This window comes from Canis aureus, chromosome 11 (assembly GCF_053574225.1).
Source record: "Canis aureus isolate CA01 chromosome 11, VMU_Caureus_v.1.0, whole genome shotgun sequence".
NCBI lineage: Eukaryota > Metazoa > Chordata > Mammalia > Carnivora > Canidae > Canis > Canis aureus.
In genome coordinates, this window is record NC_135621.1 from 33,179,734 (window position 1) to 33,193,062 (window position 13,329).

At 43.8% G+C, this 13,329-nt stretch overlaps 1 protein-coding gene and 1 long non-coding RNA gene across 5 annotated transcripts in view; both read left to right on the forward strand.

Moving 5' to 3' along the window:
• LARGE1 (LARGE xylosyl- and glucuronyltransferase 1) overlaps window positions 1-1,743 on the forward strand; it is a 528,281-nt gene extending 526,538 nt beyond the window's left edge. For all 4 annotated transcript variants that reach the window (XM_077914722.1, XM_077914719.1, XM_077914720.1 and 1 more), the window contains one exon: window positions 208-1,743. In XM_077914722.1, the coding sequence (XP_077770848.1) occupies window positions 208-405 (198 nt within the window). In that variant the 3' untranslated portion in view covers window positions 406-1,743. The remainder of the gene's footprint in view (window positions 1-207) is intronic.
• A 3,063-nt stretch (window positions 1,744-4,806) lies between these two features.
• LOC144323820 (uncharacterized) lies at window positions 4,807-13,008 on the forward strand. The gene is made up of 3 exons (XR_013389159.1): window positions 4,807-5,185; window positions 12,200-12,325; window positions 12,416-13,008. It is a non-coding gene; the product is annotated as an uncharacterized LOC144323820 (long non-coding RNA).
• The last annotated feature ends 321 nt before the right edge of the window (window positions 13,009-13,329 follow it).

A 13,329-nucleotide genomic window follows, 5' to 3' on the forward strand; every position in this document is an offset into this window, starting at 1 on the left:
AGGCAGAGAGAAGCCAAGTAGTTTGTCCAGCGTCATGGCAACAGCCCTGCACTGTCCCTCTCCGGCATGGCTGTCTCTCCATACACCCTCCTTGCTGATGTCATTCTCCACTTCATTCATTCACTTGGTCATCTGATCACCCACTTGGGCATACACCGTATAGGCCTGAGGGTTCTTGCAAGTGCTCACGCCGCTCTTGTCTTCCAGGAATATGAATTCATCGTGCTGCCCAATGCTTACATGATCCACATGCCTCATGCCCCCAGCTTTGACATCACCAAGTTCCGGTCCAACAAGCAATACCGCGTCTGTCTCAAAACCCTGAAGGAAGAGTTTCAGCAGGACATGTCCCGCCGCTATGGTTTTGCTGCCCTCAAATATCTCACGGCCGAGAACAACAGCTAGCACCAGGAAGTCCGCCACTAGGGAGAGAGACCTCTTCTACAGGGGGAACGCCACTTGCTCTTTGGGGCCCAGCCTTCAAACTCAAAATTGAGTGATGCTTTTTTTGGTTTGTTTTTATTTGTCTTTTTGGCCCAACAAAGCCGCCCACACTATAGAGATCTGGGATAAGGATCCGGCCAGCGCCTCTCTGCTCCACAATCTGACATTCCCAGGATGCAGAAGGATAGCTCATCGACACAGTCTCTTCAAGAATGGGACACAGAGGAGTTCGAGGGAGCAAGGGGGTTATCCGACCACAAAGCCTCAAAACCAAGCAGATCTTTAGGATGTTCTCATTGCATTTTAAGAAAGGGAAGTCAGGGTGCTGGGGGTTAGCCATCCCAGGAAATAAAAGCAAAACTGTCTCTTCGTTTGAAGAAACTTTCTTTTGTGTCCTGCAATCTAGCTGCGTATCCGGGGTGGGAGGCAAACCAATGATCTGAACCAACCATTTGGGAAAACCCAGTGGGGACATTATACCTGGTAGGACCTGGAGGTGGGGTTGGTTGGTTCTTTATCCTCAAGGACACTCTTGTTTTGCTTTGATTTGTTTTTGTTTGGGGGGATTTTGTTTGTCTGTTTGTTTTTGGTCTGGGAATCCAAAATAGAAAACCTGATCTTTTAAGGCTCTGAAGGAGAATCCGCTGCCTCATCCAGCATGCCCCCATCAGCAGTGGCCCAGCAACAAGTAGGAGAGTCTTTGGCCAATATTTAGACATGGGCAGCCTTCTTCAGGATTATCACCGAGGCCCCCGTGACTTTGAATCCCCTACTCTCCAGAATCCAGGGGCTAAGACAGAGACTGCGGAAATACCAAGACCAGTGGTTCTACAACTGGTCACATATGCTATTGGCCATGACCGGTTTGTGGGGAAAGGGCTCTGAAGGGACTCTTGCGGTGCACACGGAAGGCACCAACCTCTCAGGCTTTAGAAGAACTGCAGTAGTTCACACAAGCCCAATACTGAAGACCCATGTTTCCACCTGGAGACCTTCGGGAAGAAGGCCTTGGGTTCCTCTGTGTTCATGCCGCCTCCCTGTGGCTGGGACAAGGTCACGGCCTCAGGCTCCCTCTGGGACCTGTCGGGGGTGGGGGCGGGGGGATAGGCAAGCACCTTTACCGTTACACGGATTGAGGAGACACTGGACTTTTTACCCATTTTCTTGAATCTTCAATATTAATGTTGTGTTTACATTGATGAGAACAAGAGTCCACGCCTACTCTCGGCGAGGCTGTTTGTACTAAGTTGCAATGTGACCAGCGAACGCTGCATTCAATAAACGAAAGTACGGACTGTTTCTTCCCCGCTCCCTCCCAGTCTTGTGAGATGATGCTGCCGAGACACATGCCAGTGTAGAGAGCAAGATCCATAAATGGCAACCTTACACTTTCTGTTCTCCCATTTTGTTTTTCTCATCATTCGAACCTTAACCTCGCTCGTTTTCTCCTTTTCTGAGGTTAGATCTCACTTTATGCCCCAACCCTCAAAGCATCTTCAGAGTCTCTGTCCATCTTCTGTCTCAGCGCAGAAGCCAGACACTTTATATCCCAGCTGCTAGCAAGGGAGATCCTGGTAATCACTGGGAGCAAGCCCCCAACCCTTTGTCCTGGTGGTCATGTGACACCCACAGCACTCTTACGAGATCCTTGCATGTGTTATATGCTCAAGTGGAGATCTCACTAAATGTATTTAAAAAGCTTAGGAAAACAATTATTTGGACTAATCCTCAGATACGGATACATTTCCGTGTGTATGTATGTGAATGCGTGTATGCATATATATTTATCATATATATGTTACATATATATAGTATATGCGGAGCATGTACATCCCCAAATTAATACACAAATACTATAAAAAGATAGCACAAACGTATTCAAAGTACGTGTTAAAGTCCTCTTTCTCCATAGGTGTGTGAGAGCCAGCTCCTGCCAGCTCACAGGAACTTAATGTGTGCATCTCCTTCCTATGCTTGTGTCCGGTGTTTCATGTTCCTACTTTGAAATTGGCCATGATGAAAGTATTTACGCCACGGCAATCAGAAAACCACAAATCAGGTCACCATCACCACCCCAAGAGCTGATGGTTAAACATTTACCAGCACACCAATGCCTTTTTCTCTTCCTTCTGTATACACACACACCAACACACACACACTTGCTCAAAAATTATCTTTTATAGAGAAGACCATTGTTAATGTAATTTTTAATCAGTCACTACTAGCTACTTAAGCTAAGTGGAAATGTACTAGTACTACTGGTTCCTTGACACTAAAAATCAAATTTTAATTCCCTAAAGCCTTTTATTTTTTACAGTTCCTGAATCCTGCCCAGCCACCTTGCCTTCCTTTGCCTTTCTATGGGTAGAGTCGTGACCATATAACTTACCATGCAGACTGGGTCACCTCTGAGAATAAGAGAAGGTGCTAAGTACTTTGAGACAACAGGTGTAAATTGGAGGACGATGTAGCTTCATGTACACTGAATTTATTAAAGCCAGAAACTGACTCTCCACACTGACAGGAGAAAATCCTATTTCCCCAAAGACAGGTGCCTGACATAATGAAGCTGGTCTCACTTAAGGCTAGAGCTCAGATGCTGGCTAATGCCCAAGTTCAACACTGAGACTGCCAACCCAGTGGAGGCTGAGTTCTGCAGAGCCTCAAATAATTCCCAGAATTTACATTAAGAGCAGCAGCTCCTTACCAGCCCCAGTTCACGGGCAGGGGGAGCTTCAGCCCTCAGGGCAGAGGCAGTTCCTACCCATGGTGATTCCTTAATCTCAGTTCCCCAGGGCAAAACAAGCTTATAAATGGGTCACGCTGGTGTTTTCATGCTTTAAAAAGTCAATACCATCTTGGCTTTCAGCTGGGAGGAAAGAAAGGTTTCTCTCGCTTTAGCCTCCATAATATCCAGTGTCTGAGAGAGCTAAGATTCATTGAGTAACCACCATGTAAAAGGGCCTTGTGCATGCATTAGCTCATTGAATCCTTGCAGCAAAACTGCAAAATGAAACCTGCTATTTGTAGGTGAGGAAATCGAGTGAGCGCTGGGAAATTAACTTCCCTAAATTCATCGTCACTATATGGCAGACCCAGAATTGAATTTAAGCCCATGCCTACTTGGATGGATACAAAAACCACATAACCTGCAATGCTGCTCCCTTCCCCAATAAGAAAGAAACATGGACTATTGGCAGATGAGAGGCTTTGAGCCTATATAAGAAGAGTCTTAGATTTCTAGTCTTCCTCCTTCCACACCCATCCGGTAGCACACACACAGACCAGACAGCAATCCCTCTTAGATGCTCCAAACCTTGCTATGCCCATAGACTTTCTGAAAATTCATTTGAAATAGACCTGGCAGTCCTATAATCCTAGTGAGATGGCTGGGATCGACTCAGGGGCAGTCATGGATTCCCTGAAGGCTTCTCCTGGGTTACATGGCACAGATGACACGTTTTAAGCTCCTCTTGGACCTGAACTCAGCTGCTTGCTGCTTCAAAGTGGACTCTGAATGTGTTGAGCTGATTTACAGAGCACATATTTGCTGAGTTGATTAACAGCTTCTTTGTACACCATCGTGAAAGGACAGACCCCACTTTAATTCTATTCCTTTCAAAGACTCTACTGTCTTTGAGCTAAGGCTTCATTTGTGGTCACCAGGCCTTTAGGGAGCTCTGTGTTTAGTGGAAAAAACGTGATTAAAATCCCCTCAGACATGGCTTCTGCACACTCTTAGGAAGACAATGAGAGCTGCCCATTTACTGAACCAAGACTTCTGTGGTAGTTGGCAATGATGAGTCTTCACAGCAGCATAATAACATAAGGTATTATCATCCCTATTCTTTCACTAATGGAACCAGACCTCAGAGAAATTTTGTGAATTGCCCCAAATAACACAGGTTGTTCGTGGAAGTGCTAGAATTTGAGCCAAAATCTGGCTCACTTCACAAATCCATGTCTCCACTCCGTGCTGCTCCCTGTCCATACCACAGTGAAGTCGACTTAGCTACAGGCATATGCGGCCTTATGCTCATGATACACTTTTTTTCCCTTGCTTTTTCAATCCTAAGTGTTTATTTCCCAATTTAATGCCACTGAAGTTTATGAAATGTCAGTTATCTGCTAAGTGCATTCTAAGACGTTTCAGACCCATAGAATCTAATGTCAGAGATACCCTGGTTTCTGTCTTCATTCATTTAACAAAACTATTCTTAGTAAGTACTCTCCAGTTTGAAGCAATGGTTGCTGATATCTGAAAGATAACGGGAGTACCACAAACATATAGAGTTTCTGATTGTGACTATTTGACACAATTGGTCCTTGGTTTTTTCCACCACTTTCAGATAATCTTGAGAGACCATATTTTCTGGAATGAAAGAATGTAGGTCAGTTTCGGAAAAGGATTTCCCAAGGTTTGGAACCATTGCGGCTGGGATGATGTCACAGAATGACTGACAGAGTTGCCTAGAGCAAGACTCGTCAGCAGAGTCCTGGGTAGGTCATGCTGCTGAGATTCTCCTAATGGAAGAAAGGAGGGGCTGCTGTGGTGGCACCATAATTTCACTGTACTCCCTGTTCTGTCTTCTGCATTCCGCTAACAGTTATTGAGCATCCACTCGGTGATCAGCACCGTGACGACAGCAGGAACCCGGCGCCGGCAGCTTCCATGTACAGTAACCTGGAGAGCTGAAAAGTACACATAATGCTGCGACAGGTTTCATTTTCTTACATCCATGTAAACAATTTTAGTTTACCGGTTCTTTTAAAGATTTATTTATTTGAGAGACAGCCAGTGGGGGAGGGGCAGAGGAAGAGAAGAGAGAATCTCAAGCCAACTCTGCACTGGGTGGGGGACCCCAATGCAGGGCTCCATCTCATGACCCTGAGATCACAACCTGAGCTGAAACTAAGAGTCAGACGCTTAACCAAATGAGCCACCCAGGTGCCCCTACTTTATTTTTATTTTTAAACTTGGATACTGAAGAGTCCTAAGAGTAATACAGAGAACTTCTGTAAACTCTCCATTTAGATTCACTGATTATTAATATTTGCCCACCTATGCTTTATATCTCCCTGGCTATATTTTTTTCTGGAACCTTTAAGAGTAGATTGTAGATGTCATTCCCCTTTAAATCTGAATACATTGGCATGTATTTTTTTAAAGGACATTCTCATATAACCACGATTCAGTGATGAAATTCAAGAAATTTTAGCTACAGTACAATCATCTAATACACAATTTACATTCAAAATTTTCCATTTGCTCTAATAATTTCTGTGTGACAGTAACCATGGCCATCCCACACCTGACTCCAGGGTCCAATCCAATCTAAGACACATTGTGTTGTTGCCTGCAGTCCCTAATGAGGAACAACTCCTTGGTCCTTTGTACTATGACAATGACATTTTTTGAAAAACAGTCATTTTTCTAGTGTTTTGAATGAAAAATAGGTATCTATACATAAGGTAATTCATAAAATATATATGTATATATATAATGACTTTCTAAATTCCTAATTATTATTATATAGAATATTACATAACATAAAATTGTATGGCAGATAGTGTTAAAGAAGCCAGACCCTGGAATGATCACCTCAATGTGGATGTATGTGCATTGGTGGGATGGTCCAATAGGTAGGACCCTATGGCAGGCAGCACATACTATCATAGGGACACACTGCTAACCCCACTTAAGTGTTCTTATCACTAGACAATGAAAGTGATCATTTTCTACTTGCTTGAAAGTCTAGTAGCAACTTTTAAGAGACACTCCTTAGCTGAACTGCTTTGTGTCAGGGTGAATGTATATTATATGTGGATATAAATGTGGACATTTTTTGTTCAGTTTCTCAGAGCTACAAGGAAAAAAGATAAAACAACAATAGAAGAATTCTAACCTTCCCCCCAACTTCATTATGTATGGATGCACATTAGCCAGTTCATTAATATCTTCAACCTCACCAAAGAGTATTTAATACTTAGGTAGAAGTGAGCAACTTGGTTTCCTTCTCCATGAATATGAAGATCAGCATCTAATATTCAGACCTTTAGAAGATGAGAAACATCTAAGTAGGTGAGAGAAAACTGTCTCACCCCGCTGATATCAATAGTGGAAACGATGTGGAAAGACCATGAGTGAGCCCTTTGTGTACACTGGCTTGGTAATCTGGCCTCAGAACAAAGAGCGCCACTCAGAAATGCCCGTTTTCCTGGTGGTCCATGATCACCATGTTACACCAAGCTCATCACACTCGGACTCCAAAGTCCCAGGAGCACCAGCATGCATGATGCACCCTGCAGTCCAGGGTGGCTTGTGTACATGCCGCAACAATGGCAACTCTGAGCCTGGGTTTTCCATCAACCCTGAGTTACTGGAATATAAAAACCTACATCTAGGGGGCACATGGCTAAGCATCTGCCTTCGGCTCAGGTCATGATCCCAGAGTCCTGGGATCTAGTCCTGCATCGGGCTCCCTGTGGGGAACCTGCTTCTTCCCCTGCCTAGGTCTCTGCTCTCTGTGTCTCTGATGAATAAATAAATTAAAAAAAAAAGAAAAAAGAAAAAAACCTACATCTAATCCAGCAGAAAAAACTGATGGAAGACCCGTAGTTAATCATGTCGTCTGGCAATGGGTCTGTTTTGAACATTCTGATACTGCTCATAGCTACCTATAGCCAATCCCAGCTATCTTTATGCAGCATTTAATGTGCCAGTGTGCTGATTCCTTGCTCCTGTTGTCTACAGGAATCCCATGAGATGAGGGATTATTATTTTCAGAGATGGGGAAACCAAGTCTCAGTGGGATAAAGTCCATGATGAGGCCACAAACCAACACTATTTTTCTGACTCCACAATTTTGGTGGATGGAAGTGGAATGAGTATGGGGCCCGGGAACAATGAGCATGGGGCAGATCAGTGGGCCTGCTGGTCTCCTGTGGCATTCCCAAACCCACTGTAGACTAAGCTAGACCCCATGGTCTCCCTCCCTAAGAGTCTAAGTCCTCTTATACTGCTGCTTGAGTGTCATGAACCATTCTGAATGATGCGGGCAGGGATCAACTGGAGTTGGGAAGGAAGGGAATGGAACACACCTTTGCTGACTAATACATGGTTTGCATTATCTTATTTAACCAGCAATAGAAGGTATAATATAAGTAGTATCTCCATTTTAAAAGTAAGGAAACAGGGGCACCTGGGTGGCTCAGTGGTTGGGTGTCTGCCTTTGGCTCAGGTCATGATCCCGGGGTCCTGGGATCAAGTCCCTGTGGGGAGCCTGCTTCTCCCTCTGCCCGTGTCTCTGCCTCTCTCTTTGTCTCTCATGAATAAATAGATAAAATATTTAAAAAAAAATTAAGGAAACAGAAGCTCAGGTTAAATAAGAACCATGACCATCAAACCCAGATCCATGTGCTCCAAAGCTCATGATGTTTCCAATTATCTTCACTGTTTCCCAGGGATCCAGCCAACACAAAGTTATAGAATCTTTGTTTTTCAAAGGACCTTAGTAGTGAGAATAAGCCTAGTCATCTGCGGGATATGTCTCTTTGGCCTACAACTAGTGCTTCTCTGACTTTAGCGCTTGGGAATCCTTTGTGAGGATCTCATTAAAAAGCGGATTCAGTGCGTGCAGCCTGAGATTCTACATTTCTAACAAACTCTCTTGTGGTGCGGAGGCTGCTCGTCCACACACATAAGGTGGTCTCTTCATACCTTTAAGACTCTCAGCTTCTTTCTAGATCTTTGTAGAGCTCTGACAGGATGTCAGGCAGGTATCACTAGATACCTCGGAAAAATCACTGTTCAGGAGATTAATTGATTCATTTTTAAGAAACAGTTCCTGGGGTTCAGCAATATTGCCAGGTGGTGATAATTCAAAGATGATTTAGACACAGTCCTTAAGCTCATGGAACACCCCCACCCCAACCCCATAAGAAGACAGGTGTATGAAGAGTGACATATGGAGAAGTAGCAGGAGAGGGGCCGAGGGTGCTATGGGAGCTTGGCAGAAAGAGGTGCTCCTGGAAGCCTCTCAAAACAGATGACGCCTATTAAAGAAAAATTACTGATTGACATTTGTTAAAATGGTAAGAATGGCTTTATTTAGGTGTCAAGATTATTGGCTTTGAATACAGGGGAGATTCATAGACAAGGAGCTGAATGGGGGGACTGTTGGATGCAAAATCATGAAGAGGAAGAATTCAAAGGTAGTGGAATTCTTGCTAAACCTCATTAACAAGATTCTTGCTGAAGGCAGGTCAAGGATTTATGCATCACAGGTGGGGGTAACTCTTATATTGTTGGTAGGAAAGCAAGCTGGGGTAGCCACTCTGGAAATCAGTGTGGAGGTTCCTCAAAAAGTTGAAAATAGAGCTACCCTACAACCCAGCAATTGCACTGTTAGGGATTTACTCCAAAGATACAAATGTAGTGATCCAAAGGGGCATCTGCAGCCCAATATTTATAGCAGCAATGTCCACAATAGCCAAACTATGGGAAGAGCCCAGATGTCCACTGACAGATGAGTGGATAAAGAAGATGGAATTATTACTCAGCCATCAAAAAAATGAAATGACATGGATAGAACTAGAGGTTATTATGCTAAGTGAAATAAGTCAATCAGAAAAAGACAATTGTCATATGATCTCACTCATATGTGGAATTTAAGAAACAGAGGGTCAAAGGGGAAAAATAAGGGGAAAAGTAGGGGGGAAAATAAGACAAAATTGGAGAGGGAGACAAACCAAAAGAAACTCTTAATCATAGGAAACAAACTGAGGGTTGCTGGAGGGGAGGGGGGATGCGGTTCCTGGGTGATGGGCATTAGGAGCCCATCATTACAGGGTGTAATAAGCACTGGGTGTTCTATAAGACTGATGAATCACTGACCTCTACCTCTGAAACCAATAATATGTTATATGTCAATTAAATGAATTTAAGTTTTTTCAAAAAGGTGGGGGTGAAGAACTTAATCAGATGTCAAGGGTGATCAGCTCTCAAAGGTGGGGGATTCTTACTAAGCTGTTTTAGCAGGATGCTTTGCTGCACTGGCTGGGCTCACCAAACACAGGGAGGGGACCATGTCATAAGGAGGGTGCAGAGGAGCCTGTTCAGAGTTGGGCCAAGGAGAGAGTCTTTGTCGTGCCTGACAGAGGACAGTCATTGGCCTGAACAAGAAAGCAAACCTGATTTAAGTGGCTCACCCAGCAAGGAGAGACTGGAACTTGCCACCTTTCTTCACCCTGAGTTAGGCCTGAGTTAGGCCATGAACAGATGACAATATGATGTCATCCTGTGGACTCCACGAGCCTTACCTTCAGGAGTAGATGTCGTTTGTGAATTTCAAACCATATCTCTGACCTTGAACAAGATGTCTCTGGAGCTCAGTTTCAATGTCTGTAAGATGAGGCCATTGGGCGTGTGTGTTTTTGGACACAAATTCTGTTCTCCTCTTTGGTTTTGATTTGCTAATGATTTTAGGAAGCACTTGGGTAGTACCGAGCATCTTACATTTAGAAAATTCAGTAAATTAGTTTAAGTAGTGACCCAAGGTAGGTACTCTTACTAGACCTATCTTGCAAAGGGGCAAATTGAAGCATAGAGAGGGTAAGTGGTTTGCCCAAAGTCACACAGTAAGTAGCAGTGCTGGGATTTGAACCAAGGCAAGTTGGCCTCAGAGTTAACATTCCCAACCACTATGTCCTACTGCCTCCCTGATGGCGGAAGAAATAGCACACAGTTATAACAGATGCTTCGTTGTGCACTTTCTGTCTTCATGGAGTGTATCCATTTTCTATGGCTGTGTAAAAAAGTCCCACAGACCAGGTGACTTAGAGCAACACACCTTTATTATTTCATTGTACCCGAGGTTCAGGAGTCCAGATATGGGCTGGCTGGGTCCTCTGATCTGGCTCTCACCAGGCTGCAACAGAGAGGTCAGCCATGGTATGGTTCTCAGGTGGAGCCTCTTCCTTGGTCCTCTTCCAAGTTCTTTGTTTGTTAGAAGAATTCAGTTCCCTGTGGTTGTAAGACTGAGAGCCCCACTTTCTTATTACTTTTTATTTTTTTTTAGTTGAAGTATAACATACAGTGTTCTGTTAGTTTCAGGTGTACAATATAATGATTTGACATTTCCGTACATCACATGGTGCTCAGCATGGGAACTGTGCTCTTAATCCCCTTTATCTAATTCACCCATCCCCCCACTCACCTGCCCTCTGGTGACCACCAGTTTGTTCTTTGTATTTAAGCATCTGTTTTTTCAGTTTGTTTATTTTGTTTTTTAAGTTCTACATATAAGTGAAATCATATGGCATTTGTCTTTCTCTGATGGATTTCACTTAGCATAATACACTCTAGGTCCAACCATGTTTTTGCAAATGGCAAGAACTTGTTCTTTCTTATGGCTAATATTCCACGGTGTATATATACCACATCTTACCTATTCATCCATCGATGGACACTTGGGCTACTTCCATATAGGGACTATTAAAAATAATGCCACAATATAAAGCCCTGCTTGCTTGCTGGCTGGTGGCCATGACCATTTCTTACCAAGTAGAGGACCTGCCAAGTGGTCCTTTCCACGACATGCTGATTTCCTTCTTCAAAGCCAGCAGGAGAAGCTCTCCCTCCAACTTGCTAAGACAGAGTCTGTTACAGGATAATATAATCATGGGAGTGACACCCCATCACATACCCAGGGGTTGCCCACCTGGGGCAGGGAGGAGGTCTATAGGGCATGCATAGCAGGGGATGAATATCATCAGGACCTCCTTAGAATTCTGCCTGGAGGGGGTGGGGAGGGGGGTGGAGCCTGATGTGAATTTGTGGCCAAAAGGATTTCTGTAGAGTGAGCCCACTGCCTTTGAGGGAAAAGGAAATCATTGGTTATCATTGTACCTGAAAGGCACAGAGTTCGTGAGAGCGTGGAGGGGCACCCACCACGGGCTGGCCATCAGTTCAGGCCTCCTAAGGAGGTTACACTTGAGCTTAACATTGAGAGGTGGATAGAACCAAAGTCCTTCCTGCAGAGGAACCCAGGCTGTATTTTTTTGCTTTTCTCTTTTTTTTTTTTCTGTCTTTTTTTTTTTTCTTTGTAACTAGGCTTATAGATTTTTATTTGTTAGTTCCTTTCATTTCCTTTTCTCTATTTTTCTTTTTTGGTTCACTTATGCTAAGTGAAATAAGTCAATCAGAGAAAGACAATTGTCTTATGATCTCACTCATATGTGGGATTTAAGAAACAAAACAGAGAGTCAAAGAGGAAAAATAAGGGGAAAAGTAGGGGGGAAAATAAGACAAAATTGGAGACAAATTTTTCTTTTTCTTTAGCAGAAAATAGTGTGACTTAAACAGAAAACAGTGTAACTCTCCCAGCCATTCCCCGTGTCCCAGAAAGGGTTTGACCAAATGCAAGGGAGGCAGAATTTCTGGAAGTTATTTTATTTTAATTCTTAAAAACTTTTATTTATTTATTTATTTTTTTTGAGAGAGACATAGTGAGAGACAGCATGAGCAGGGGGGAGAGGGAGAAGCAGACTCCCTGTTGAGCAGGGAGCCTGCCGTGGGGCTTGATTCCAGGACCCCAAGATCATGATCTGAGCTGACTGCAGATGCTTAACTGACTGAGTCACCCAGGCATCCCTGGAAGTGTTTTTAGAATGGCCTGGTCCAGTGGCAGTTGTGGCCTGGTCATAAGAGCTCTGTACTTGAGGTCAGACCCACATGAGCTCCTGTCTCTTCCAGACCACTTAACAGCCAGGTGATGGTGAACCCAGTTAGCATCTCTGCCCCAGGTTCATTCGACTGTGAAGGAAAAACTGAAAAATCCTCCGTCTCTTAAGATTTTTTGTGAAGATTGAAGGCGTTAACGTAAGTGGATATGTTTTACACTTAAAGCACCTCATCCATACAAAGTACTGTTTGCTAGAATACTCTTCATGCATTTCTCTTCCTTTTCAGCATGTGTGCTTCTTTGAGTGGGGAAAGGGAGCCAAGTGGTTAGTTATCACGAACATCCCTGGAAAAGATTCTTCTGAGGCACCTGTCTGAAGCACTAGGAGGAAATGCCACAGCCCATGTGGCCACTGGTTGCCACACAATTTGATTCTCTACTCTTGGGAGGGAATAAATCATTTTAGGGATGGGAACCAGAGGCTAAAACAAAACGAATTCCCAAACTCATGGCAGAGCAGATGCAGTCCTCTGACTCCAGGACTCATTTCCTTCCCACTTCAACACATTGACAGGGCAACTGATGTAGAAGCTCCTCAATGAAATTCTAGAATCAACCGCAGATTTGAGTGTTATCTGGGTTGGCCTTTGACTCCAGATTTGTTGGAGTTTTTCTTCTTTCTTTAAAAGATTTTATTTATTCATGACAGACACACAGAGAGAGGCAGAGACAGGCAGAGGGAGAAGCAGGCTCCCTGCGGGGAGCCTGATGTGGTCTCAATCCCAGGACTCCAGGATCATGACCTGAGCCAAAGACAGACACTCAACCAGTGAACCACCCAGGTGCCCTTTATTCTTCTTTTATTTTGTTTTGTATAACATCTTGGCCTCGGTTCATGTCATGTTTTCTTTTTCTTTTTGTAAGAAACAGCCTTTTCACACATTCTCCTTCAGAGGACTCACAATTTTAATCTGGGACACAGAAAAATGGTCCCAATGCCTGCAGTCAACAGTTGCATCCAAGGCCATGTCAGGGGTGAGCATACGTAAAGAAGAGCCGAGAGCCTGAGACAGAACCCTCAAAATCCCAATCACCATGGTTCTCTGGATGTTTAAACATTGAAAACTTGGGAGAAAAGATAAATCCAAAGAAAAACTCTGAGCATCAATCAAACATCGTGTGGAGAAACATCTAGTTGGCA